The 26,114-nt window shown below is 33.9% G+C and overlaps 4 protein-coding genes across 6 annotated transcripts; 2 read left to right on the forward strand and 2 right to left on the reverse strand.

The window, feature by feature from the left end:
* Positions 1 to 121: 121 nt before the first annotated feature.
* Positions 122 to 2,507, forward strand: LOC111215754 (GDSL esterase/lipase CPRD49). Its single transcript, XM_022719810.2, has 6 exons — positions 122 to 461; positions 908 to 985; positions 1,443 to 1,583; positions 1,676 to 1,752; positions 1,839 to 1,988; positions 2,072 to 2,507. The coding sequence occupies exons 1-6, from the start codon at positions 351 to 353 to the stop codon at positions 2,283 to 2,285; spliced, it is 771 nt and encodes a 256-aa protein (XP_022575531.1). The 5' UTR covers positions 122 to 350; the 3' UTR covers positions 2,286 to 2,507.
* A 706-nt stretch (positions 2,508 to 3,213) lies between these two features.
* LOC111215755 (PHD finger protein ALFIN-LIKE 2-like) lies at positions 3,214 to 5,766 on the forward strand. The gene is made up of 5 exons (XM_022719811.2): positions 3,214 to 3,509; positions 3,600 to 3,632; positions 3,709 to 3,931; positions 4,943 to 5,066; positions 5,149 to 5,766. The coding sequence occupies exons 1-5, from the start codon at positions 3,416 to 3,418 to the stop codon at positions 5,416 to 5,418; spliced, it is 744 nt and encodes a 247-aa protein (XP_022575532.1). The 5' UTR covers positions 3,214 to 3,415; the 3' UTR covers positions 5,419 to 5,766.
* Positions 5,767 to 8,936: 3,170 nt separating this feature from the next.
* Positions 8,937 to 12,052, reverse strand: LOC111215756 (jasmonate-induced oxygenase 1-like). The gene is made up of 5 exons (XM_022719812.2): positions 11,606 to 12,052; positions 11,053 to 11,300; positions 10,218 to 10,548; positions 9,278 to 9,543; positions 8,937 to 9,156 (listed from the first exon to the last, which is right to left on the reverse strand). The coding sequence occupies exons 1-4, from the start codon at positions 11,987 to 11,989 to the stop codon at positions 9,289 to 9,291; spliced, it is 1,218 nt and encodes a 405-aa protein (XP_022575533.1). The 5' UTR covers positions 11,990 to 12,052; the 3' UTR covers positions 8,937 to 9,156; positions 9,278 to 9,288.
* A 4,543-nt stretch (positions 12,053 to 16,595) lies between these two features.
* Positions 16,596 to 24,762, reverse strand: LOC111197728 (omega-3 fatty acid desaturase, chloroplastic-like). Of its 3 annotated transcripts, none has more exons than XM_022719815.2 (8): positions 24,015 to 24,744; positions 23,724 to 23,813; positions 23,569 to 23,635; positions 23,408 to 23,500; positions 23,127 to 23,312; positions 22,965 to 23,045; positions 16,900 to 17,037; positions 16,596 to 16,795 (listed from the first exon to the last, which is right to left on the reverse strand). In XM_022719815.2, exons 1-8 carry the CDS (start codon positions 24,479 to 24,481, stop codon positions 16,604 to 16,606), a joined length of 1,314 nt encoding a protein of 437 aa, XP_022575536.1. In that variant the 5' UTR covers positions 24,482 to 24,744; the 3' UTR covers positions 16,596 to 16,603. The 3 variants fall into 3 exon arrangements, with proteins under 3 accessions (XP_022575536.1, XP_022575535.1, XP_022575534.1); XM_022719814.2 differs by lacking the exon at positions 16,900 to 17,037 and adding an exon at positions 22,745 to 22,882 and having other exon boundaries at positions 24,015 to 24,738; XM_022719813.2 differs by lacking the exons at positions 16,596 to 16,795; positions 16,900 to 17,037 and adding exons at positions 22,243 to 22,638; positions 22,745 to 22,882 and having other exon boundaries at positions 24,015 to 24,762.
* Between the last annotated feature and the right edge of the window lie 1,352 nt (positions 24,763 to 26,114).

Genomic DNA, 26,114 nt, shown 5'->3' on the forward strand with positions numbered 1-26,114 from the left:
TTACTCCATTTCCCACTCTATTTTCTTAATTTTGGAGTAAAATATGGAGTGAGGTTGGAGATGCCCTAACAGTCATGAGTCATGACTTGCTGAGGATGTAGCTAGGTTTTTGTTTTGTCTGTTTTTTTGTTGTTTTTATATTTCTAAAATAAAAAAATAATAATAAGACGTTCGCGCATTTAACTCGGACCTTTATAACAAACAGTGTGCAAGATCGATACAGAGAGAGAGAGAGAGAGGTAGATCTCTCAGCGGTCGAATCAGTTGCGGTGGAAAAAAAAAACAGCCAGTTTCAGCTGTTGTGAAGAGAGAAAGACACGTGTGGTTTGTGCATTTGAGCGTGAGAGACAATGGTTGGACCGTCGCGGCCTCAGATCGTTCTGTTTGGATCATCCATCGTCCAGATGAGCTTCGGCCATGGAGGTTGGGGGGCCATTCTCTCCGAGGTCTATGCTCGTAAGGTATAATGTCGCTCGCGTGATCACTCTTTGTTTGGCTTTCAGAGTTATCTTAAGCGGATCGCCTTTGTTGCTAATTACTGTTTGTTATTTCTTCTAATCATACATATGTCCTTCGAGATTCGTCTTTTTTTCCCCTGAATATTAAGCATTGATTCTTGGAAAAATCATGAGCTTTGGCAACGTAATAGACAAGTTTAGTTTTGCAGATGCTTATTATTATTTTCTCCATTTGTTGAGTGTTGTGTTTCTCTTTCCCTAGCTAATGTCGGAAATGAAAAGTTAATCATTACCAATGTTGTTGTCTTTGGTCTGCGGTGGAATGATACTACAAAACAAAAATGCATTTAATGCAAAAACCTAAGTTTGGTGAGGATTTTGAGTTGTGAGAACTTTATTAATGTGGGCTCCTTGTGACTTTTATCTACGGTGAACTAACGTGAGAATAGGCTGACATCATTTTGAGAGGATACTATGGATGGAACTCAACTCGTGCTTTGGAAGTTGTGGACCAAGTCTTCCCCAAGGTACTCTTCTTTAAGGTTACTTCTCTCTTGAGAAATGTATAGATTCCTTTGGATCCTTAGCCTTCTTTATACTACTAGATTATGATGGACCGTTCAGTATAAGATGTTGAACTTAATCTTAGTTACCTAATTAAAATTCTTTGGAAACCTTAAAAATTACAATTAAAATTTCTCAAAAGGATCACCCAAGCGTCTACTTTTAAAAGCTGTTGCCAGTGAAATGTCTCTTTGTTTTCTCCATGTTCCCATCATTTAAAATCTTGGTAGGAAGAGCTTAAATTTGTAAAGAACTATCAGTGTAGAATACTAATATTTTCTTCCACAGTGTTGCCAAAAGATGGCAGTCATAGACTCATAGCATATAACTTGTAGCACTTTCATTTTCACTAATGAATATTTACAGTTTAGCGAATATTTACAGTTTGGCAATAGTATATTAACTTGTAAATGAATGCAGGATGCTGCGGTACAACCTTCTCTTGTAGTTGTTTATTTCGGAGGAAACGACTCAATGGCTCCTCACCCTTCTGGTCTAGGACCTCACGTTCCTCTTTCTGAATACGTTGATAACATGAAGAACATCGCTCTTCATCTTCAGGTTACTTATTGATTCTTAATCTTCCTTAGGCTAAAGGCTTATCTTCCATTATACACTTCTGAACCTCTCTTTCTATGTTCTGCTTTCATTAGAGCCTTTCAGACACAACTCGTATCATATTCCTTAGTTGCCCTCCAGTGGACGAGGCCAAACTTCGTCAGAACCAAAGGTAAACTTCCCTTGCCTTTTTCCACCATCTCTCTGTTGCTTGCTCCTGACTTAAAGTTCAATAATAATCTTATTTGCTCTCACAAGCCCATACTTGAGCGAGGTGATCCGAACAAACGAGCTCTGCAAGACTTACTCAGACGCTTGTGTGGAGCTGTGCCAAGAGCTCGGCTTACAAGTAGTTGATCTCTTCTCTACTCTTCAGAAAGCAGATGACTGGGAAACCGTTTGCTTCACGTACGTATTCATGATCCATTGTGCTCTAAAAACATATTTAGATATATTTGAATAACTAAAATTAATGTTTTGCTTTCTTGCAGAGATGGGATTCATTTGTCAGCACAAGGAAGCAAGCTGGTGGCTGCGGAGATACTGAGAGTGATCAAAGAAGCGGAGTGGACACCGTCGCTTCACTGGAAATCGATGCCAACCGAGTTCTCTGAGGACTCACCTTACGATCTTGTTTCAGCAGATGGCAAAAGCACGGTCAACTCTTCAGAGTGGACGTACTTCTGGGAAGAACAGTGGGATTAAACATTACAACACACACACAACAATAACAAGAAGAAGACCTTTATAGAATGTGTTGTTGTTTGCCTTGGCTATTTCGATTCTAACGTTATTATTCATCAGTGTTTGTGTTTTGTCATGCTTTTTGCGTTTACTCTTTCTCTAAGAAGTACTGGTAGATAGGTTTGCGCTTGATTAGTTCCTTGAATCTTAATACTATCTAATAATCTCCATAGATTTTTTTTTCTTGTCTACTTATCTTAAAGTTAGACGGCTTCAGAAGAAAAAGTCTACAAAGTTGAAAGTTGAATTTCCATTATAATGGTCAAAAGGTGGAAGAGATGCTAATGTTGACTAACCTCTCCCATCACTTGTAAGAATATTTATATTTTAAAAAAGTAAAAAAGTATTTTTTTTAACGTTTATTTATTATGATATTACAATACGAGAAATATTACATAGACAATCCGGTAACCGATAATACCACCTGTCTTACAAAGATCTAAATCTAACTGCATCACTTGAGCTGTCCTATGAAAAACACACATGACACAGTTTACTTGCACCATGTTAAAAGTCATTTGTAAGCTTTTCTTTCGTAACTTGCATAATTATTTAATAAATCACTTTTTCGAGAATTGAAACATAGAAATGTTGGTGTAGAAGCATTAATGAACCTTTAGTCAAATCATTAGAACTCATTGGAATAAGGGGCAAAACTTATTTATTTATATTTTTGAAAAAAAGGAGAAAATTTATTTATCACATTCTCACTCACATACACTTTAGGTTTAATCAAAGATAGAATTAAAAGTTTCTAGAAAATATTCGGTTTTAATCACTGCAATTAGTTTTACAACTAGAAGACTGGATTAGTTTGGGCCTGAGCTTATGAACATACGGCCCAATAAGGAATCCTTACCTAAAGCGAACGCATCTTCAATTACCAAACCTTTTCGCTGACGCAACCTAACTCCCAAAAATAAGAAACTTTTCTCTCTCTTCTCCATCTCTTTCCAAACTCTCTCTCTATGTCCGAACGAACGCATCGTGTCTGAGAAACAATTGCTATCACCCTCGATCTTTCTCCACTAGAAACTGATCTATACACATTAAAAAAAAAGAAGTCTTTAATATTATCTGTACAGAGAGCTATGGCAGCCGTTTCCTCTAACCCTCGCACCGTCGAAGAGATCTTCAAAGATTACACCTCTCGTCGCTCCGCTCTTCTCCGTGCTCTTACCAAAGGTCTCTCTCTAAACCAAAACCCATCTCGAAAGTTCCTATCTTTCTTCCTAATTAATGCCTTTTTGATTTTATTTTTTTTGTTTCTTCCAGATGTTGATGATTTCTACTCTCAATGCGATCCGGGTAAGTCAAGCTCTAACCACTCAGCTCAATAAAGTTCTCTCCTTTTTTGATTTTTGTTATTCTCGAATTTGTGTAGAAAAGGAGAATCTTTGTTTGTACGGACACCCGAACGAGTCGTGGGAAGTGAATCTACCGGCGGAGGAAGTTCCACCGGAGCTTCCTGAGCCTGCGCTTGGGATCAACTTCGCTAGAGATGGTATGCAGAGGAAAGACTGGCTCTCTCTTGTTGCTGTTCACAGTGATTGTTGGTTGCTCTCTGTTTCTTTCTACTTTGGTGCTCGCCTTAATCGCAACGAGAGGTATTATTCTCTCTTGACAATTTTGATTCAGCTATCTCAATAATGTTAAGTTTTAAAGTCTTAAAACACTTTTTAATTGGTCTCAATGGACTTTTTTTGTGGGATCTTTTAGGCCTGACTAGGAGCTGTGTAAGGATAAAATCTTTAGTCTGAAACTTGAAAGTTTTGTGATAGTTATTGACTTTGGTTTGAATGAGGTTGTTTTTGATTGCTGCGTTTGCCCTTGGATGTGTGTGGATCTTTGTTTTCTTTTCTTTGGCTATTTTTTTCATGTGGCTTTGACTCATATTCTATGGTCGTGTTGATTCCTTTGTTACTTCATCTGTATAAGCTTCTCTCAGCTAGTTCTGACATCTTTAGGATATTGTAATGGCAAAACCTGAAACGTATCTTTTGGTTGTTGTTGTTACTTGCTTGATCTCCCTTATCTTAAAAGCCAGACATTTCCGATTGATGAGTTTCACCGTTTCATTGAATTCCCATGAACTTTGCTGCAAATTGGATATGTGAAAGCTGTATAATGACAAAATAATGGCTCTTTCATTAGTACCAGTGAGATCATTTCATTCTTATATATTTATTATACTAGAAAAAGATCTTATTTTGGTTTATTATCTTTTTCCACTTTTTCTTCTTTAAGAGGGAAGCTGGTTTTGGCATATAATGGAAGCTAGACTTTGCTTTATAGCTCACCAGCCACCACTAGTTTATTAAACATGAACATGCTTCTACAGTCATAGTTATCTTATCATTTTAGTTCTTTGGTGTTATCTTCAGTGAACTAGTAGAAAGAACGTTGTAGACTTTATTTTCCTGAGGGTGGAGAATCTAAACTTACATTGTTAGAAACATATAATGCTAAATAAACATCACGTTGACTCACAATTGGTATACTGATATGAAGACTCTTTGTTTTTTCTTTCCCTTAATCAAAGTTGTAGCTATCTCTCAATGTATTGTTCACTCATGGATGGAGTTTTATGTTCATAAACTCATACTTTCAATTTGCAGGAAGCGGTTATTCAGTTTGATCAACGATCTCCCAACTCTCTTCGATGTAGTGACTGGTAGGAAACCCATCAAAGACAACAAACCAAGCTCGGATTCCGGAAGTAAATCCAGAAACGGCACTAAGGTACACTTGAAAACGGTTTTGATTTGTAGATTTTTTGTGTTCCTGTTCTTAAAAAAAAAAACAAAAATGGGGTTTGTTGCAGAGATCAATAGAAGGGCAGCCAAAGAGCACAACACCAAAACCGATGGAAGGGAGCTACGAGGATGAAGATGAAGACGAAGAAGAAGACGAGCATGGAGACACTCTCTGTGGAATCTGTGGAGGCAATTACACACAAGATGAGTTCTGGATTTGCTGTGATGTTTGTGAGCGTTGGTATCACGGAAAATGCGTGAAGATCACTCCTGCCAAAGCAGATAGCATCAAGCAGTATAAATGCCCTCCTTGCTGTGCAAAGAAAGGAAGACAGTGATGAACTGATGATGATCACCTCCCACACAGATTCTGGTTCTCATGTCTTAATGATATATTAATCAACCCTTTTTTCTTTTTGTTGTTGTTGTTTCTTTGACCTTTTAATTTCAAAGCATACAGAACTCTCTCTCTTTAGATCTCCAGAAAGAGATTTCAAGAAGTTAAGAGAGAGTAGCAACTGTTTGAGTATTATTATTCATATTAGACGACTGGTTTGTTCCATCAAATGTTTCATGGGATTTGTATATGCACTGTTTAATCTTCTTTTGTTGGTCTTGCTAGGTCTTTTATCTATGTTAAGATTCTGTATTTTTTCATATAATTCAAAGAAACTTGTTTTTTGAAATTATATGGATGTCAAAGGTGAATGATTGTAGCTATGTTAAGATTTGATGTTAAGAAAAAACTATGTTAAGATTTGATGTTAAGAAAAAACTATGTTAAGATTTGATGTCTATGTTAAGATTTTTTCCCTTTTCATATAATTCAAAGAACCTTTTGTTTGAAATTATATGAGATGTCAAAGGTGAGTGATTGTAGAGAGCTTTGTGGGTCAATGAGATGTAAAAACATTTAGCTTTGTAGTCGACTAAATAGATAATGACCACCATCTATACTGGAGCAAATTTCTGAAAACAAACATTAATCAAACACATAATTGCCCAAAGCCCAATGGAGACAATGTGCTAGCGGAACACTTGGCGGTAAAAAGGTTTCCAATCATACTAAAACATTCATTAGATCAAATCATCTCCAAGTTCAAATCTAATATTTTAAAATAAATATATCAATTACAATGTGATATATATGATAGTACTGTATGTGTTTTTCTTCAATGCATAAAGATCTAAACGTGTATTCAAATTGTTAATTTGATAACTACATATTTTCAAACCTACACACTTACTAATTGAATAACACTAAAATTTACTAAAGTATTAAAATCACTAATTGAATGATTAAAATGCTGTGGTGGGATTTTTAAGTCAATCTATATCATCAATCTAATAAACCGCCCTATTAGTTTGAGTATAGTCTAGCTTGAATATATTAATAGTAGCCAAAAAGAGATGCATGTATGAGAGCGATGAGCCAGCATGTGGCTCACCACATCCACACGGTACACCAATTTTAATTTTTATGGTATTGAAGCGTCCAATCAACTCTTCTAATCTTCATAACCGGTGTTCATAATAATCCCTCAAGTCCTAACTATATAATAAACTTAAATTGGATCTAACAAGATCTTACGATATGGTCAACACGAATTGTTTATTATATACAGAAACTAAAACAACTAGATACTTGATATGTTCATTGCGTTCACATGTTCGTCATTTGGTATGCAATGCTACTTTTTATAGAAAAAATATTGTCGGGTGCATTAGTTGCTAAACTACATTATTGTTAACACGAGAGGAAGCACTATCGTCCATTAGTATGCTTCAACGATCACGGATCACCGCAACATTAGTGGTGAGGTTCAACGATGGTTTTCGTATACTTGTAAAATAATATGTACTCACTCTCTCGGTCAAATATTTCAGTCAAGTCTTTCAGCCAAGTCTATCAGTCAAGTCTTTCAGCCAAGTCTATCAGTCAAGTCATTCGGATATAACAATACATTTTTTTTGTCATTTCGATAAGAGTTATTAAACAACTACTGGCCAATTAAATATAACCCTCAGCAGTAAATATGGATTAGGTAATCGTTGTTGGAAAGGAGAAAGAGAAAACTACATTTTATTAACTTTATTATTATATACAATAAATCTGTAATTTTATAGCAACCACAAAATATCGAAAAGAACAAATAAACTTTGATACTATTTTAGGTATTTTACTGATTCATTTGGATCTCCAATATATATATATATATATATATATATCTCCCTTGATCATTAGAATCTTTTCAGTATCTCTTTGATATTCCACAACTTCAATATCCTTACCAATGACCTATTCAGATGATATATTCTTCAGTTTATACATTGGTCAAAACAAGATTAATGTATACACATAATAAACATTGCACTTCAACCTCCTGAAACGTGAGAGCCATGACCATCAGTGCCGGAGGCAGGAATTCTTTATTAGAAGGGTCAATTTGGTAAGATATGTATTTTACAAGGGTCACTAAGCTTAATTCATCACAATTTTCTTTGAAAATGTAGCAAAAAAAAAAATCTACATAAATCACATGGGTCATGTGACCCCATGGTATAGCACTGGCTCCGCCACTGATGCCCATCCTCCTCAACATGCTCGATTTTGTGAGTGCGCTCTGAAAATGTATTCGAATAGTTTTTTTTTTTGGGTTAATGACTAATAAAATAGTTACAATTTGTTTTTTTAAACAATCACCCTGCATAAATTGTTTGATGTTATGAAAGTGACCTGCGTGACTGCGTCATCATAACTTCTCCGAAAATATATTACAATATATATGTTTTCAAAGTTTTGGCATAAAGTTGAAGCTGATTTTCATATAAATATTTTGTACGACATGTCGAAAATGTGGGACTGTAACTAGGATTATCCTCTTTCACCAACTGCCCATACATACAAACAAAATTTGTAGTCTTTTGTCAGCATTATATTCATAATCGTAGCTGTTTTGGTTTCTGAAGTATATGTTGTAATTTGTAAATAAATGGAAATACACAACGGTCCAACAGATAACAGATCTACACAAAATGAAGACATACACTTAGACCTTACGTAATAAATAAGGAGAAAAAGGTAAAGCAAAAACGTTGAAAAGAAAAATAGGGTCACCTGAATTTGATCGCCTAGATTGACAACAAAAGCGTGGGAGAGATCTTTGACGGTAATCCACGATCACCAAACGGACTTGAAGGCCAGCGACTTGATCTTCCGGCAAGAGGGTCGATCATCAAATGGTCCATTAGCCGATGAAAAAGAAGCTTAGCGACATGTTGAGATATATGGAGTCAGATCGGCCTCTATACTTTTCGCCACTGGTTAGGAATGGGTTAAGATAGAAACCAAACAAACCGCCGGGATCACAATGAGGGGAGAGACCGAAGGAAAGCTCCGGTGAAAATAAACCATATATATCATACATGCGCGTCTTCTTCACCAAACGCTTCTTGAAGTTGTTCTTTTAGTCTCAAATTTGACAATAATATATCATCATAAATCTCTCGCCTAGATTTACTAGTTAGTTCTTTTTTTTTTTTGTTGAACATATTCACTAGTTCTTCACCGTAGTCATCCATCACTTCTCTATAATATTCACTATAAACTTTTTTTTCTAAACATAAAAACAAAACGTCCAAGTCTTTTTTTTTGTTTTTTTGAAGTAGTTTGGGGCATCCCAATATCAATTTCAAAACTTCACCATAAATGATCCACAATCAGTCAAGTCTTTCAGTCAATTTTTTTCCTCAGAAAATGAATATAAGATTACATTTTTTCATTTAGTAAACAATTATTGGCCAATTAAATATGAATAAGGTAATCGTTGTTGGAAAAAGAGCAATTACATGATAATGATAAAATACCACATTAATTAATATTATATATTTTATACTACAATAACTGAAAATACATATCAACCACAATTATTCAAATCACACGAACTATAAACAACGATAGTATTATAGATGTTTTATTGATTCATTCTGATCTCCAATATATATCTCCGTCGATCATTAGCATCTTCTAGTATCTTTCTGATATCTCCATAACCTCGATGTCCTCGCCAAGTAGCCTAATCAGATGATATATCCTTCAGTTTACACATTGCTCAAAAGAAGATTAATGTGTACACATTGCTCGATTAAATATTAATACGGCACTAGTATTTGAGTTACATAAACAAGTCGACTTACATTTCGTCTCTTTATCCGTTAACGAGGGATACATGAGACTCAACGTAGGATTTTCCACGTGGACCGTGAGTTCGAATGAAGAGTCTGTATTGATCATAGGACATGGGAGGATATAAAGGAGGATTTGTAGAGCTGATAAGTTGTTCCAGTGGCTGGATAGGAATGTCACTCTTAGGGTTATAGAAGAATGCAAGTGAAACCCTTTCTTTCTGCGAGTTAACTATCACTCGATGCTCCGAACTCTTGTATATCGAATTGCTTAGTATCTGCAATTTTCACAATAAAAAAATATTTTCTTAGGATAGCTATATCGTATATATATATATAAACCGCGTTTAGAAGCATGTTTAGCGTTTAGTTCAAAAAGAAAAGAAGTATTTTAGCGTCAAAACAAAAATGCAAAAGCTTATAATATTGCATAACTAACATATCACGCTTCAATTCCATCAAACGTGAGAGCCATGACCATCCTCCTCATTCCTCAATACGCTCGATTTGTGAATGCGCTTTGAAAAACTACTCGAATAAGTTTTTTTCTGGGTTACTGACTATTCAACTAGTTACAATTTGTTTATTTAGAATATCATCCTATATAAATCGATGTGTTGAAAGTGACTTGAGACATATTATAACTTTTCAATAAAAAGTTAAATAGATATTTTTATTTTTTTTAAATGTTGCCATAAAGTTGAAACTGATTGTCATATTAATATTTTCTCCGACATGTCGAAAACGTGGGACTATACTAGGATTATCATCTTTCACCAACTGCCGCATGAAAACATAATTTGTACTCTTTTGTCAACATTATATTCATATTAGTTAGCTATTTTGCTTTGCGAAGTATATCTTGCGGTTTGTAAGTAAATGGGAATAGACAAAGGAAAACAAAGCCACACCAAAATTGAAGAAGAAAACGTTAAAATAAAAATAGGGTTACCTGCATTTGATCGCCTAGATTGACGACAAAAGCGTTGGGGAGAGCATTAACGGTAATCCACGTGTCACCGTGATGGACTTGAAGGCCGGCGACTTGATCGTCCGGCAAGAGGATGGTAATGCCGCCGGGATCTGAATGAGGGGAGAGGCCGAGGGCAAGCTCTGGTCGAGGGCATTTCGGGTAATAGTTAACCCTCATACATGCACTAAAGTCTTCTCCACCAAATGCTTCTTGAAGTTGTTCTTCATTTACTCCCAAGTTTGACGATAATATCCTCATAAGGCTCTCGCCTAGCTTAACTAGTTCTTCACCGTACTCGTCCACCACTTCTCTATAATATCCATTATAAACATGTTTCTAAAACTCTGCTTTTGGGCTGTGTATTTTTCTTTCTCATGCAATTTAATATGAAATGAAGTTCAAAAAAAAAAAACATGTTTTTAAAACAGAAAAACATAACGCCCAACTAGTTGTCATAATGATAGTCTTCTTTTAATATTGCAGGAAAAAAGTCCAATATCAATTTATACGACTTCGCCATAAATGACTATTTAAAAATAAAAAGGTAACTAGATGGGTCTTGAAACTGATCATTTATGGCGAAGTTTTGAAAGATCAGGGTAAAATAATGATCATTGATTATTATGGCGAAAATAATGATCTATTTTTGGATTTGGATAAAATATCCAAATCTAAATGTAACTAAATTACAAAGATCAAGTATACTTGCTACAAGTTCTCAATTTTCATATCAAACAAAAAGTTCGTTAATTATACTATAAACAAACCCATAAGAAAACAAGAGAAAAAGAAGATGGGAGACTTTATCAATTACCTAATGTTTGATGGTAAAGAAGGCCATTTGTTGAGATCCTTCAAGGCAAGAGGAAGAAAATTTAGAAAGTAATAATCATTCCAATCAAGAAGTGCTCCCTTTTCCACACCCAATCTGCTTCCGTAACCTTCGTAGGTACTTGGGGAGTTTGAGTAAGCTTCTTTGGCTTCTACAGGCAAATGGAAGAAGCTTCTCCAAGCTTCTCTAGCGGCGGCCATCAGCTCCGGCCTCACCCCATGGTTGATCACCTTAAAATACGACCATGTGTGTATAAACCGAACCAAATCGATCAGTCATATTCTAATACTGAACCGAAACTGATTTTGGTGCAATAAAAATGAAACCTCATGATTGTTGTAGTTATCATATATATACACGTTTTTTGCTAAATACATTAAAGTCAAGATTTATTATGAAATATATATATATAGACTATTTATATATTTAGTAATTATTTATATTGTAAATATATTGAACCACAAAAAAAAAAAAACCCGTAAAAACTATAATCAAAACGAAAACAAAAGCATAACATCAAATTTCATTTTTTTACCTGAAAGAAGCCAAACTCACGGCATGCTTCCGAGATCCTCTCCGTTTCCTCTTGGTTGCCGGATAAGATGCTCCTTAGGTCTACGACTGGGATATTTATCGCGGCAGCTTCCGGTTGATTGTTGATAGTGATGGTTTCATTAGGGCGTTGAGACGGCGGCTTGATGAAACGGTCGGGGACGGTGGCGAGGTTGCTCTCGGCCAGGGACTGCACTCGGATGATTGGTTCTGGCCATTTCTCGCCGAGGCCATTCGTGGTTTTGTTTAGGTCGCTCATGTTGTCCATCTTGACTTCCAGTTCTTGTTCGTTGAGGCCGTTCTTGCTCTTGATCTCGATCTTGTCGGTGGTCTCCTTCTCGATCATGATTTTGTCTTGGTTATTCATATTTTCTGTTTTGAGTTATTGATATTGCTCGTGTTCTTTTACTTGTTCATGTTAAGTTGTGAAGGATTGTTATCTATTTATAGAGTGCGTGGTTAGAGACGTAGAACGAGAAAGCCATGAAGGGAAAAACTGTGGGTTGACAAAATAAAATAAAAAATAAAATAAAAGATCTTGATTTTTTTCCTCGTGGTTTTGTGGATATTAAATAGCCATTTTAGTTCTCTGTCGAAAGTAACTCAAGAAACCGTAACCGACGATGAAAACCAAAAATCGTAACCGACGAGGGAATCCGGAGTTGAGTTCATGGGATTGCGGCCATGTGTTTGTTAATTTATGGAACGTGTATAATATGTGAATATAAACGTTTTCTACTACATGGTATTAAAAGATAGAAAATGACGTGGAACGTGTATAGCATGTTTGTTTGGAGTTCTTTGTTCGGTTACTGTTTGTAAAACTTAGTAGATATTTTATCATTAAAAAATATGTAAATAGTTTACAGTAGTTTCTTTTATAAGCTCCTAATAATGTAAACTAGTATTGGTGTATAACTGTTTTGCTCGTGGCTTTGTAATTTAGCTGACGAGTTCTATATGTCCAGATGGGGTTCACATTCCCGTCACGAACGCTAAACTGGGAAGAGTTCTTAACCTAATTACCATTGCGCATGCCAGAGTCACCATCAACCATACCCTTATACGTTCCCTAGACTTTTTCATGGTGAACAACATTTTTTCTCTTTTAGCTGACGTCTACTCTATCTCTAAGTTGTAGTAATCTCCATTTCTTTTCCTTAACATCCTCATGCAAAATGAATCTGATATGAACTTGTTAAATCAAGCTGGAGATAGAAGCCACTTCAAACTGCTTGCACAGCAGAAAAACCTCATGCCTTTTTCTCAAGCTCCTCACCGTACAAGGTGCTGATTTGGAGGGTCTGAACTCTGAATAACGAGCATGCAACGCCTCTTCATATCACATAACTCCTATATATATGTTGTCCTTCTGTTGGAACATGTGAGCTAACATGGAGACTCATGCTCAATGGAATAGTACGCTTTTAAGTGGTTATCCATTTTTTGCAATGTTGTTGTTTCCTTTCAGTGCCATGTGAAGAGTTTTAGGGGCTTAAGGCAAGTTTTAAAAATAAATTTATTTACAATCGTAATGAAAATATTTTTTTAATATGATATATTATTTTCACCAAATACACAAGTTTAATAATGTAAAAGAATAAGTTTATAACGTAAATATATTATATTATGTCATATAAAAAAATACATGAATTCAAAAAAAAGAATTAATTAATTTTCGTAGAATTTTTTTTTTTTAAATAAGTCTAAATCACTATACTAGAAATTATTTAAAATTTTGGAACTCTAAAAACAGTCATATTAATCGGGGACCTGAAGCGAATGTCTTTTTCAATACACTGTAGGCATGCCTCTGTTTCCTTTAAGAATATTACAAAAGTAACACTTTTCTAGACATAATAACAATGCTTAAGAAATTGTTAGGAAGTAACTAAGCATTTATAGAGGACTAGTGATTAATCAGATTATCTTTAAGCCTCGTATAAAATGTGAATATGTATTAACATTATTACTTGATTAAACATATTTAAACCAATTATATTGACGTAGAAAATTTTTAATAGATTTTGAACGGTTAAACCGATTTGATTTGAATCACATAGATCAAATTTTAAGATGCTACAAAATCAGATTTTATGAACTATAATTGAATGCTGTCTAAGGACATCTCCATTCTTATTCCATAATTTACTTTAAAATGGAGTAAAAAATGGAGTATGAACAAAAAAAATAAAAAAATTACTTTATTTATAGAGTAAATTATGGAGTAGATGCGAAGATGATCTAAAGAGCGCCTAGGTGTCACTTACACCTATTTTTAGAACATTGGATAACATTAACTTATGAGTGTCACTTTTTCATCTCTGCTAAATGAATTTGCATATGTAAATTTTCCTTACATCCGTAAGTGGACGGTGGCTTTTATTATATGTCAGCATCGGACGATGCGAGTCGGTGATCCATGCAAATTTATGCCACTATGCGATTGACAATTATTGATCTTTTGAACACAAAAAAAAAAAAAATTACAATAAACACAAAAATTCGTGAGTGTAAATGATGATTAACTTTCTGTCATGCAATAGCAAGTTAGTCGCCCCAGGAATATTCACCACGCGCTTGTTGTATATTCAACACACCAATCAAACTTTATTCGTTTGCCAACCATATTGTTTAAACTACTCTTGTTCGAGATTACTTGTAAGAGAACATTTAAGTGGAGTTTAAATTATCACGTGTAATCCTTAATAAATAGAGACGATTTTGATATACAATGGCAAAACTCGTATTAAGATATGGTCGGTTGACCATGCATGTTTGTTCCCTGAATAGAAGGCCGACTTCCCAATAATGGAAACATGATTCACTGAATTTGAACGCACATGTACATAGGTAGCCAACTACATATTGTAACAGCAATTTACTGAAAATTATTCATTTTAAAAGGTAAAGATGTAAAATAATATTCAAAACACAAAGCAAAGCATTAACTAAAATACACAAACTAATAACATTTTTGATATAATAAAATATTAAGCATGATTCATAAACAATATGTGGTAACTCGGGCTAAGGCATAACTAACATGACAGGTTCGTGTGGGTAAATTTTGTGATGGACAAGTATGAACTTATTTCATTCATCTTGTTCTGTTTTTTTCTTCTTCTGGTTTGGAACTTTCCTATTGGTAGGATCTCATTTACTTAGAGCATTTTTATCCCTAAACCCCATTAAAGGTTTCTTAATTATTTTTTCTGATTAACAAAAAAAAATTAAAAAGCACGCTAATCGTAGGCCGCCACGTGTCAATAAGACCTACAAACAGTGCAAAAAACACACAACACACGTCTCGTCTCTTATTTTGCACACATAACACACCGTTTTTTCTAAACTGTGGGCTCCCTCCAAGAGACGCTCAAAAGAAAGCAATAAAGATGCTCTTAAGGCCCTTTTAGAGAGAGAAACTAGAAGAAAGAGAAACGAGACTAGTTTGTATATTAAAAAAAACGAAACTATGTTTCATGATAAAAACCCTGTGATAGTTTTTTTTATGAACTATATAACAAACAAATATTCCTTGAATGTTTTATGACTACTTAAACTTTGTTTTAGACAAAAAAAAATCAATTAAATAAAACGAGGAAATATAACATTACAAAAGGTTACGGTCTCATCTAAACTAATGAGGTCCGCAACGATCGTCAAAGCTACGCACATATTTTTCTCCGATGTTATTCGTGGAAAAAGAAGAAAAAGAACAATGCATCCTAAAATTCAGTCAGAAATAAGGTTTGCAAAATTAGTAACTTGATTGAGAAGTAAACATAAAATTGGCTACAATCAACTATAGAAAATGGATGTTTTTATTGATGGTATCGAAGATGAATACAGGAGGTTCAAGACAACAATATAGATTTTGAATGTTAATCAGAGTATAGTTTTGATATTATTGTAAGAGAATCCCTCTGGCTTATGTGTATGAATATGAATCATGTCTTAAGTTAAACTCTCAAGTAGTATGATATGATGATGATAACACTAGCGTACTAATAATACATTCATTAACAAGTTTAGAAGTCTCTCACCATAATTGGATGAATCATCATCTTTCACACTACCAACAAACAACACTTACAATTCTGTTTAAAAGATAGAGATATTTGACACCAAGAAGTGAAACAGCCAGCTCTTACAATAAACAACTACCTTTAAAAGCACCGTTGCTTGAAAGCCTTGTTGAGTTCGAGAAAAGTTAAAATGACAACTGTTTGTAGACTAATCCAGCTTCTATAGCTGCAATAAATAGTTGATAGAAGCAAAGCAAGAACATCGTTACCAGCACTTTGTGGCTGATCAAGCTCAAAGAGTCACCTAGCAACTTCTGGAGCAATCTTAGTAGTCCTATGTTTTTCACTACAACCACGTGAACCAACATGTACTACTACCATGAGGTTCCATTAAAGATAGAAGAGCTCTGATGTATACTATTGGTTGTCAAAAGCAAATCTTCACTTTGATTGTGGAAATAGTCAATGACTGTAGTTACATGTTCACCGCATGAATGAAATTATAATTGAAACTAACCTTAAAATACAAAACCAACCAAACTGAATAAATTTTGGTTTAATCACTCAAATACAAAATATCTATAAAAAACCTTGAGAGTGGTGAATATGACAGTACAATGTATTTTATATATATGCTTCAAGTATTGAAAACAAAGTTAGGGTTTCCATCTGATTGTATTCAGAGATAATGGTAACACAATGAATTAACATTAATAAGCAAAAAAAAATCAGCTGGTCAGAAATAGATAAATCTGACAGCTTCTCTCTCTCTCTCTCTCTCTCTCTCTCTCTCTCTCTCTCTCTCTCTCCTCTCTCTCTCTCTCTCTCTCTCTCTCTCTCTCTCTCTCTCTCTCTCTCTCTCTCTCTCTCTCTCTCTCTCTCTCTCTCTCTCTCTCTCTCTCTCTCTCTCTCTCTCTCTCTCTCTCTCTCTCTCTCTCTTTGCCGGCTTCATTTCATTCTGCTGTTACCTTGATCTGTCCATAGAGATTAGGGTCTGCTTCATAGTGTACAACATCTCCTTCATCGCTCACAAAATGATCTTCTTTAATACTTTTTGCTAAGATTCCCAGTAAATGTAATGGCAACGGTCCAGACTTATCAGGCTCCCTGTAATACTTCCCTAATACTGGTTTAGCTGCTTCTGTCTGCAAAGGAGAAACAAGCAACCAACAGACACATAGAGATAAGTTCTAAGCTTCTGTAGTAGCATGAACACACCAAAAATCAAACTTTCGTTTCAACTACTTACTGCTTCTACCAGATGATAATTTGGGATCTGAGGGACAAGATGATGTATCACATGAGTTCCAATGTCGTGATGGATGTTGTTGATCAATCCGTAGTCACGGTCCAATGTTGTAAGTCCTCCTCTCAAGTAACTCCATTCCTGTTTTCGAGAGAAACATGAGACTTTAGGCAACCTTAAAGAGAAAGATAGCATGGTGTTGTCTCCAAAGACCAGAGACTACCTTCCCACGGTACCAAGGGAGCTTATCTTCATGACCATGGTGATGCAGCAGATAAGTCACTAAGTCCAACCACATTACATTTATCTGTATTTGACATTAAAAACAACTATCAGCTAAGGCAAAGGAAACAATGCGCAAATTTCTTAATCCGAAACAGTAGAGTAACAGAGACGCATTACCCAGTAAGGAACTACATAACGCTTGAGCATTTGCATTGGATCCATCACAAAGTTGAGACAGACAAGTAGAGCAGCCATTGCAGTCCAACAAGCAGTAGAAGTAAGGACATCATTCCTCTCTTTAGGGAGGAAACAGTCGCTGTCTGGATGGTAATGATAACCCTTCTTCCCCAGACTTCAAGCACACTGAAACTGTGATATAACAAACTAAGTTCCACATATAAAGAGATGTCCAACTCTAATAGTACGAGGCCTTTTGGGATGGAAACCAAAAGTAAATCCATGCGGGCTTGCCAATTAGATCCAAAGTGGACAATATCGTACTAATCAGAGAATATAGAGTTGGACACGGGATTTAAGAATCCCAACAATTGGTATCAGAGCGGTTGATGAGAAATCTGCAAGAAAGACCGAAATACCCTTTGAATGATGAATGAGTGATGAATGGGTATCCTATGAGTTAGGAATGAGAGGTGTGTAGCAGATATCGAGTCAGAAGATCCTGGAAGTCAGTTGTGGGACACGAGATGAATGTGATCCTTAGTTTGAGGGGGAGAATGTGATATAACAAACTAAGTTCCACATTGGAGAATTAGACAATGAGAGTCTAATATATAAAGAGATGTCCAACTTTAATAGTACGAGACCTTTTGGGATGGAAACCAAAAGTAAATCCATGCGGACTTGCCAATTAGGTCCAAAGTGGACAATATCGTATTAATCAGAGAATATAGAGTTGGACACGGGATTTAAGAATCTCAACAGAAACAACATATGAAGGACATATGAGCTTTGTTTTTTACTTGATGTGTGTCAGCTTAAGCTATTAAGTAACAAACATAAGAGTTCGTTTACCAAGTAGAAAGGGTAAGCGAGCATGACAAGAGGCAGTGTAAATCTAAAGAATCCAGTCGGTTTGTCAGAAATAACTAACTCTTTTTATTCACTTCAAAATTATATTTCTACTTTATCATACCAAATTGTCATTTTTGTTTCTTTTCTCAATATGTATTATATAAATTCTGAATATGTGACCTAATCAAATTTGATTGTTTATATATATCAAGAAATGTTTAAAATAAATTTAAAAATAAATGAAATAAACTTTTTATTTATTAAATAAATAAAAAATAAAAAAGTTCGTTTTTTTGGTCAAACTAGATCCTTTTATATCGGAATTTGAAAAATTATGTTGCTTAAATTAGATATATTTCAATTTGTGATTTATCTATAAATGTACGTATCTATCCAAATTTTTAAAACACCATCATTCCATTATCTAAGATGAAAAACGCATTTAAACTTTTGCTTATTGGTTTCGTTATGCTCACGATTCTTCTATTAGGTTTATATATACATTTACAACTTTCTTAATATACTATATAATCATTCCAAAATAAATTTCATTTGATGATGTATTAGTTTATATACATATATAAATAGAATGTTAGTTATATAATATTGAGTTTAGTGATTTTTTAAGAATAATGAACGATTTAAAAGAAAATGTTTAGATGTTTAGTTCTTTTTACTATAAATAAATATACAGAAAACTTTCTAAACATATGTTTTACAAAAAAAACATCTTCTATTTTAAATATGAAAACTAAGGCTATGTTAATAACAGGAAAAACGGTGGTTGCTCGGAAAGGAAAAGGCCAATGTGTAAAACTTCATCAAAACACAGTGGCATGTATACACGTAGTCTGCCGCGCCTTCTGTCCAAGACATTATAACGAAGGGGTTGGTAGTTGCGTTGTTGTAAAAGATAGACCAACGGCATGCCAATGTAAATATAAATGCTTTTCTTTACCAAACTAAAACTAAAATAATATTGAAAATAATACTACGCATTTGTCAAAGAAAAGAAAAAGAATGTTAATAAAATTTTGCTGATGTTTTTAGCGTAATAAGGTGTAACTAGATTCTAGTCCGCACATCCGTGCGGGTAACATTTCATTTATAGATATAAAATTTTATATTATTTTGTATATAGTAATTTATGATAATATATTGCTGTCATTTTAAAAATAACTTAATAGATGATATATAGTTCTAAATATTAAAATTTAACATATGTTAACAATTTTATTTTTTGTAAAAATTATTACTTAATTTATGAATAATAATCATTTTAAAATTTGAATGATATTTTAGTCACTTTAAACGGTGAATGATATTTTATTTATTCATCATAATTAAAGTATTTTTCAAAATATATTGGTTTACCAATTCAACATAATTTTAATATGTTTGCACAAAAAACATAATTTTAATATGTAATTCATTAATTACTTCTATTTTAATATAATGTAGAATGTACTTATAATATTTTAAAAATTAGCATATAATTTCATTATTTTGTTTATAATAAAAATTTAATTAAAATTAATGTATAATAATATTATACTACTAATTGCGAAATTAATAAGTGCGTTAATTAAAAGAATATTTAAATTTTTAAAAAGATTTTGTTAGATTTTTTTTCAATAGATTTTGTTATTCCTCAAACTAAAATTTAAATTTATAGTTAAAAGGGAAAATTTGGAAAAATGCCATAAAATGAGATTTTATTTTTAAAACTACACCATATCTTTAATTTTTTGAAAACTACAGTTATTTATAAGTGAAGTGACTAAATTAACCTTATTGAAAGTAGAAAATTTCAACAGTTAAATAAAAAAATAATAAAAATAAAAAAACGATTGATTTGGTATACAAGAAAATCGGAAATTTGGTATGATTTGTTTAGAAATTCTGGTTTTCGTAACTATCGAATCAGTGTAGTTCTTTTTTTCTTTTGTATCTGAAGAGGAAGACGTGCCAACATAATTTTGGAGTTTGATGTTTTTTGTTATAAACTTTAGACTCTTAGATACATTTGATAATCACCACAGTTTTCTTATTTCATCAAAATTTAGGGCCATATCGTAACAATAGCTTCATGTGCTTTGGAAATTAAGAGATTGCCTTCTATCTCCAGTTAATATATCAGTAGTTGTCAAAAGAACGAATGTGGTGTCAAAAAATTAGTCAAACTCTGACTCTATTTCTTTCTAAGATCATGGCGAAATGCAAAGATATCAATAGTAGTTTCTCAGATAGAATAGTTATTCACTCTGCTTCTTTGACAACTTTGGCTTTTCTTAATATAACACGAGTATACATAATTTGGAATACATATATAGCAAATAACATATCTTTTAATTTCTTCGCTAGGTTTTCTTATACCCAACTCTCGTAAAGTTCATGATTAAACAACAGGTTTTATAGTTCAAAAACACTTAATAACAAATACGATAATAGGGTTTTACGAATACTCTTTATATAAGATTGTGTTATACAGTTTTATAGTTACCCATATATATTTTGTATATATTCTAATTTGCTAAATTTGTTATATATTCAGTAAAATTATCACAAATAACAATCTCGAGTTTTTCACTCTTAAAATTTTTTGAATTTAAAATTCAAAAGGCCCAAATAGTCTTATAAGACATAACTAAGTGTAGTTTTCAAAATAATATTAAAACAGTATATTTTTCAAATTTACAATCTTAAATAGGGTAATTTACAAATTATCCCTAGTTAAAATGGATTGTTATTAATATTCTTATAATTATTTAGAAATTTTATAAATTAAATAAACTAATGTAAACAATAAAAATTATTTGAATATATGGACCTAGACTTTTAGTATGACTATTTTGTAGTAGATAAAAATTGTATAATTATCTTTTAATAGAGAAGATATTTTAATATTTAATTCATATATTGCGTCTACTTTAATATAATACATACATAATTATAAAATTTATAAAAGGTTAGCATATAATTTTATTTTTCTTTGTTTTATAATAAAGTTGTATTTAAAATTAAGTATAATAATATTTTATTACTAATTACAAAATTATTTAATTTATTAGTTAAAAACAATATTTAAAAAATTTAGTTAGATTTTGTTAGATTTTTTCAACATATTTTAAATTTAATGTCTTTATAATTATTAAAATTTTAGAAATCTTATATATTCAATAGATTAATGTAAATAATTAATATATATGTAATCAAGGAAATAGACCTATTATGACTTTTTTGTGGTAGATAAAAATGGTACTTCTCTTTTAATAGAGAAGATATGTTACTGAATATAATCAACTATAGAAAATAGATGTTTTTATTGATGGTATCGAAGATGAATACAGGAGGTGCAAGACAACAATAGATTTTGAATGTTAATCAGAGTATAGTTTTGATATTATTGTAAGAGAATCCCTCTGGCTTATGTGTATGAATATGAATCATGTCTTATGTTAAACTCTCAAGTAGTATGATATGATGATGATCACACTAGCGTACTAATAATACATTCATTAACAAGTTTAGAAGTCTCTCATCATCGTTCACACCACCAACAAACAACACTTACAATTCCGATTAAAAGATATAGATATTTGACACCAAGAAGTGAAACAGCCAGCTCTTACAATAAACAACTACCTTTCGGAGGCACCGTTGCTTGAAAGCCTTGTTAAGTTCGAGGAAAGTTAAAATGACAACTGTTTGTAGACTAATCTAGCTTCTATAGCTGCAATAAATAGTTGATAGAAGCAAAGCAAGAACATCGTTACCAGCACTTTGTGGCTGATCAAGCTCAAAGATTCACTTAGCAACTTCTGGAGCAATCTTAGTAGTCCTATGTTTTTCACTACAACCACCCAAAAGCGAACCAACATGTACTACTACCATGAGGTTCCATAAAAGGAAGAAGAGCTCTGATGTATACTATTGCTTGTCAAAAGCAAATCTTCACTTTGATTGTGGAAATAGTCTATGACTGTAGTTACATGTTCACCGCATGAATGAAATTATAAATGAAACTAACCTTAAAATACAAAACCAACCAAACTGAATAATGTTTGGTTTAATCACTCAAATCCAAAATATGTATAAGAACCTTGAGAATGGTGAATCTAATGACAATACAATGTATCTTACATATATATATATATATATAGCTTCAAGTATTGAAAACAAAGTTGGGGTTTCCATCTGATTGTATTCAGAGATAATGGTAACACAATGAATTGACATTAATAAGCAAAAAAAATCAGCTGGTCAGAAATAGATAAATCTGACAGCTTCATTTCACTCTGCTGTTACCTTGATCTCTCCATAGAGATTAGGGTCTGCTTCATAGTATACAACATCTCCTTCATCGCTCACAAAATGATCTTCTTTAATACTTTTTGCTAAGATTCCCAGTAAATGTAATGGCAAAGGTCCAGACTTATCAGGCTCCCTATAATACTTCCCTAATACTGGTTTAGCTGCTTCTGTCTGCAGAAGGAGAAACAGAGCAACCAACAGACACACAGAGATAAGTTCTAAGCTTCTGTAGTAGCATGAACACACCAAAAATCAAACTTTCGTTTCAACTACTTACTGCTTCTACTAGATGATAATGTGGGATCTGAGGGAAAAGATGATGTATCACATGAGTTCCAATGTCGTGATGGATGTTGTTGATCAATCCGTAGTCCCGGTCCAATGTTGTAAGTCCTCCTCTCAAGTAACTCCATTCCTGTTTTCGAGATAAACATGAGACTTTAGGCAACCTTAAAGAGAAAGATAGCATGGTGTTGTCTCCAAAGGCCAGAGACTACCTTCCCACGGTACCAAGGGAGCTTATCTTCATGACCATGGTGATGCAGGTAAGTCACAAAGTCCAACCACATTACATTTATCTGTATTTTGACATAAAAAAAAAATTGTGGCGTCAGGCAAATAACATAATACGCAACAGGGGAGTAACAGAGGCGCATTACCCAGTAAGGAATGACATAAAGTTTGAGCATTTGCATTGGACCCATCACGAAGTTGAGACAGACAAGCAGAACAGCCATTGCAGTCCAACAAGCGGTAGAAGTGAGAACATCGTTTCTCTCTTTAGGAAGGAACAAGTCGCTGTCTGGATGGTAATGAGAACCCTTCTTCCCTGGACTTCTTGCCCACTGAAACATAATGAAGAAAACATGAGCCTTGTTTTTACACTTGATTTGTGTCAGCTTAAGCTATTAAAGTAACAAATAGATGAGTTTTTAATTACCAAGTAGAAAGGGTAAGCGAGCATCACGAGAGGCAATGTAAATCTAAAGAACCGAGTGGGTTTGTCCAAACTCTTGTAGATTTTCTCAGACATCTGCAGTCACAACAAACAGTGTATAAATAAATAAAAGAAACACCACATGACCTGTGTTAATAACTTACAGGATGCCAAGATTCATCGTTCTCAACATGTCCATGGTTCTGGTGGTGAGTTCTGTGGCTAATTCTCCTGCAGGTCAAATCAAAGTCTCATACTTTATAACATGAAGAAGACAAAAGACTCTGCAAGTAGTTTGTGAGAGAAAAGCAAAACTAACCAGCCATGGTAAGGGACTAGAATAGAGGAATGAAGAAGGTGACCCACCACACTGTTCAACCTCGGATCATTTGAGAAGCTTCCATGTCCACTGAAACCAAAAAAAAAAGTTGTTTTGTTTTGACAATTACAAAACTAACTACTAGTTGCCAACTAAGTTTTGTCCACAAGCAACATGATGATGATTTTGATTCAGTTGGTTCAAAATTGAAAAGTGGGTATCATCCAAAATTGACCAAATCACAAGGAATCAACAAAAAGATTGGATTTTTTTTTTAAAATATTTATTTACCAGTCATGGCCAAGAACAAAGAGAGCCCAGAACATGGTTCCTTGAGCAATCCAATAGAGAGGCCAAACAAGCCAATTGTTGAGGTAAGCAGCTCCAGCAGCTAGTGCGAACACGATGGCTACGTCTCTGACGACGTAACTCATAGACTTCCATGGATTCTTAACCCAGCAATGCTTAGGTATCGCCGCTCTGATGTCAGCTAGGTTGAACGGAGGAGGAGCGCCTGGGTCGAATCTCTGCGTTTTGGGTTCTTCCTCGATTGGAGGAGATGATGAGGAGTCGACTGTTAGAGGTGTGGTTACATTCAACGCCCAGTTTCGAGAGTTCAGACGAAACCGGGGAGAAGAAGGGGATTGTCTGAATTTGAAGGAGGTGGGTTTGTTGGTAGAGAGGGGAGTGGATCTGGGTGTGGCGTAGATTCTCGGGAGAGGTCTTATTCCACATTCTGACAAGACCAAGTTCGCCATTACCAGAACTCTCTCTCTCTCCCACAAGAAAAAAGACTCTTTTTTTCTCTCTCTCTTACTGTTTATTAAATGAGAGGTTAATAGAAAGAGAAGAGAGCAAGGAAGAGATAATGTAATGAGAGATTGGTTATATATATCTGTCCTCCTCCTCCACTTGAGCGAGAGAGAGAGAGAAAGGTGTAGACTTGTGCTTCTTGTTGCTTGTCGTCTCTCAGTTTATCTCTCTCTCTTGCTATTCTCTGGTTCACAAAGTGTTTTCCTTTCTGAGGTTGTGAGTTAGAATTACATTTATGCAAGTAGTATGTGTGCCTATATGCAACTAAATTCACAATTCTGTTTCGTGTGGGGAAGTTTTGGATTTTGACCACAATATTTTTATATGCTTATTATTCAACGCGTATTTAGTTGATGTTGTTGTTCTTTCTCTTTTCTTTTTACTTTTTTTTTTTGTAGAGATGAAGTGGAAGAAAGAAAAACAATGAGGCATATGTTTCATGACCTACATTAAATATAACAAAAAATAATTATTCCTTTTGAGTTGAGGCACATTATTTAAATGACTCTAAATATTGTTAGAAGGGAAAAGTAAGGAGTTTTTTTCGGCGAATAAGCCATCTTTTGATAATTTGAGTCAACTACGTTTCTTTGTTTCATATGTTTACACCAATTTCTGCTTTTATTTTGATGGAGACTCGCAGTAATGTCAATAGTAGTCACTGTAGTCAGAACACCTAAAGTGGATTTTGATTTCATTTTGGTGATCGTTGTTTTTTTGATTTAGATACTTTGAGCTGAGTTTTCTGTAAAATTAAAAACTATATTATTAGTATAGCTAGAATTTTTTTATTGGAAGTGCTCTAGGAAAACGTTTTGATGGTTGCCGAATGAGAATCAGTGATTGGTTCTATATGACTATATTGCGTTATTTGCTTTTGTGGACGATACTTGTTTCCATGAGGGTGATAATGTAAGGATTCAAGGATGGTGTTTACATAAACTTGTGTTTGGTTCCATTGGCAAAGTCATGTCATTCTAAATATTATATCATATAGCAAGTTAGCAACCCTTTGGGTGAATGATAAATTGATACAATAGTTTACTTGTCCCCATTTCTGTTCACTGAGTTGTCACTCCTTGCAACAAGTAAAACTAATTATGTCTGAAGTTTCTTCTTTGAGCTACTTTTAAACTTGTTAGTGACTATATAGATCATTAGTTATGTTGGATACATAAAAATGAAAATCATCATCATATACTTGAGAGTATGAACCATAAGCCAAGTCTTCCACAGATCTTTGATTTAAATGTCTCCGGCATACTTCCCTCACAAACAAATAGCACTTCCCTCACAAACAAATAGGCTTACGTTTTTCTTTTATATGCCAATATTGTTGTTGGGCCTTACCCCCCGCCCTTTTCTTCTTTCTTTTGTTGGGTTTTACAGTAATGATCGTTAAGAACCAATATGACACTACTTATTGGCAAGACGCAAGTAATTCACAAAAACGAAACCAAATACTATTTCAGATTCCACACGATGATCTTCGAAGTTTGGAGATGTTTGATTTTCGATCAGACCCCATCTTCATCCTTAAGATCAGACGACATCATTTCCCCTGGATCAGACAACGTC

This window comes from Brassica napus, chromosome A5 (assembly GCF_020379485.1).
Source record: "Brassica napus cultivar Da-Ae chromosome A5, Da-Ae, whole genome shotgun sequence".
Lineage (NCBI taxonomy): Eukaryota > Viridiplantae > Streptophyta > Magnoliopsida > Brassicales > Brassicaceae > Brassica > Brassica napus.

Excerpts from the sequence above, each read along its gene's own strand:
- LOC111215755 (XM_022719811.2), top strand. The coding sequence starts at position 3,416 with ATGGCAGCCGTTTCCTCTAACCCTCGCACCGTCGAAGAGATCTTCAAA. Across the intron at positions 3,932-4,942 it reads CGCCTTAATCGCAACGAGAG|GAAGCGGTTATTCAGTTTGA; the intron begins GTATTATTCTCT and ends TTCAATTTGCAG. Across the intron at positions 5,067-5,148 it reads AATCCAGAAACGGCACTAAG|AGATCAATAGAAGGGCAGCC; the intron begins GTACACTTGAAA and ends GGTTTGTTGCAG.
- LOC111197728 (XM_022719815.2), bottom strand. The coding sequence starts at position 24,481 with ATGGCGAACTTGGTCTTGTCAGAATGTGGAATAAGACCTCTCCCGAGA. Across the intron at positions 23,501-23,568 it reads ACGATGAATCTTGGCATCCT|ATGTCTGAGAAAATCTACAA; the intron begins GTAAGTTATTAA and ends TTGTGACTGCAG. Across the intron at positions 16,796-16,899 it reads ATTATCATCTGGTAGAAGCA|ACAGAAGCAGCTAAACCAGT; the intron begins GTAAGTAGTTGA and ends TCTCCTTTGCAG.
- LOC111215754 (XM_022719810.2), top strand. The coding sequence starts at position 351 with ATGGTTGGACCGTCGCGGCCTCAGATCGTTCTGTTTGGATCATCCATC. Across the intron at positions 1,584-1,675 it reads ACATCGCTCTTCATCTTCAG|AGCCTTTCAGACACAACTCG; the intron begins GTTACTTATTGA and ends TGCTTTCATTAG. Across the intron at positions 1,989-2,071 it reads TGGGAAACCGTTTGCTTCAC|AGATGGGATTCATTTGTCAG; the intron begins GTACGTATTCAT and ends GCTTTCTTGCAG.
- LOC111215756 (XM_022719812.2), bottom strand. The coding sequence starts at position 11,989 with ATGAATAACCAAGACAAAATCATGATCGAGAAGGAGACCACCGACAAG. Across the intron at positions 11,301-11,605 it reads GTGAGTTTGGCTTCTTTCAG|GTGATCAACCATGGGGTGAG; the intron begins GTAAAAAAATGA and ends TCGTATTTTAAG. Across the intron at positions 10,549-11,052 it reads TCTTTACCATCAAACATTAG|AGAAGTGGTGGACGAGTACG; the intron begins GTAATTGATAAA and ends TGGATATTATAG.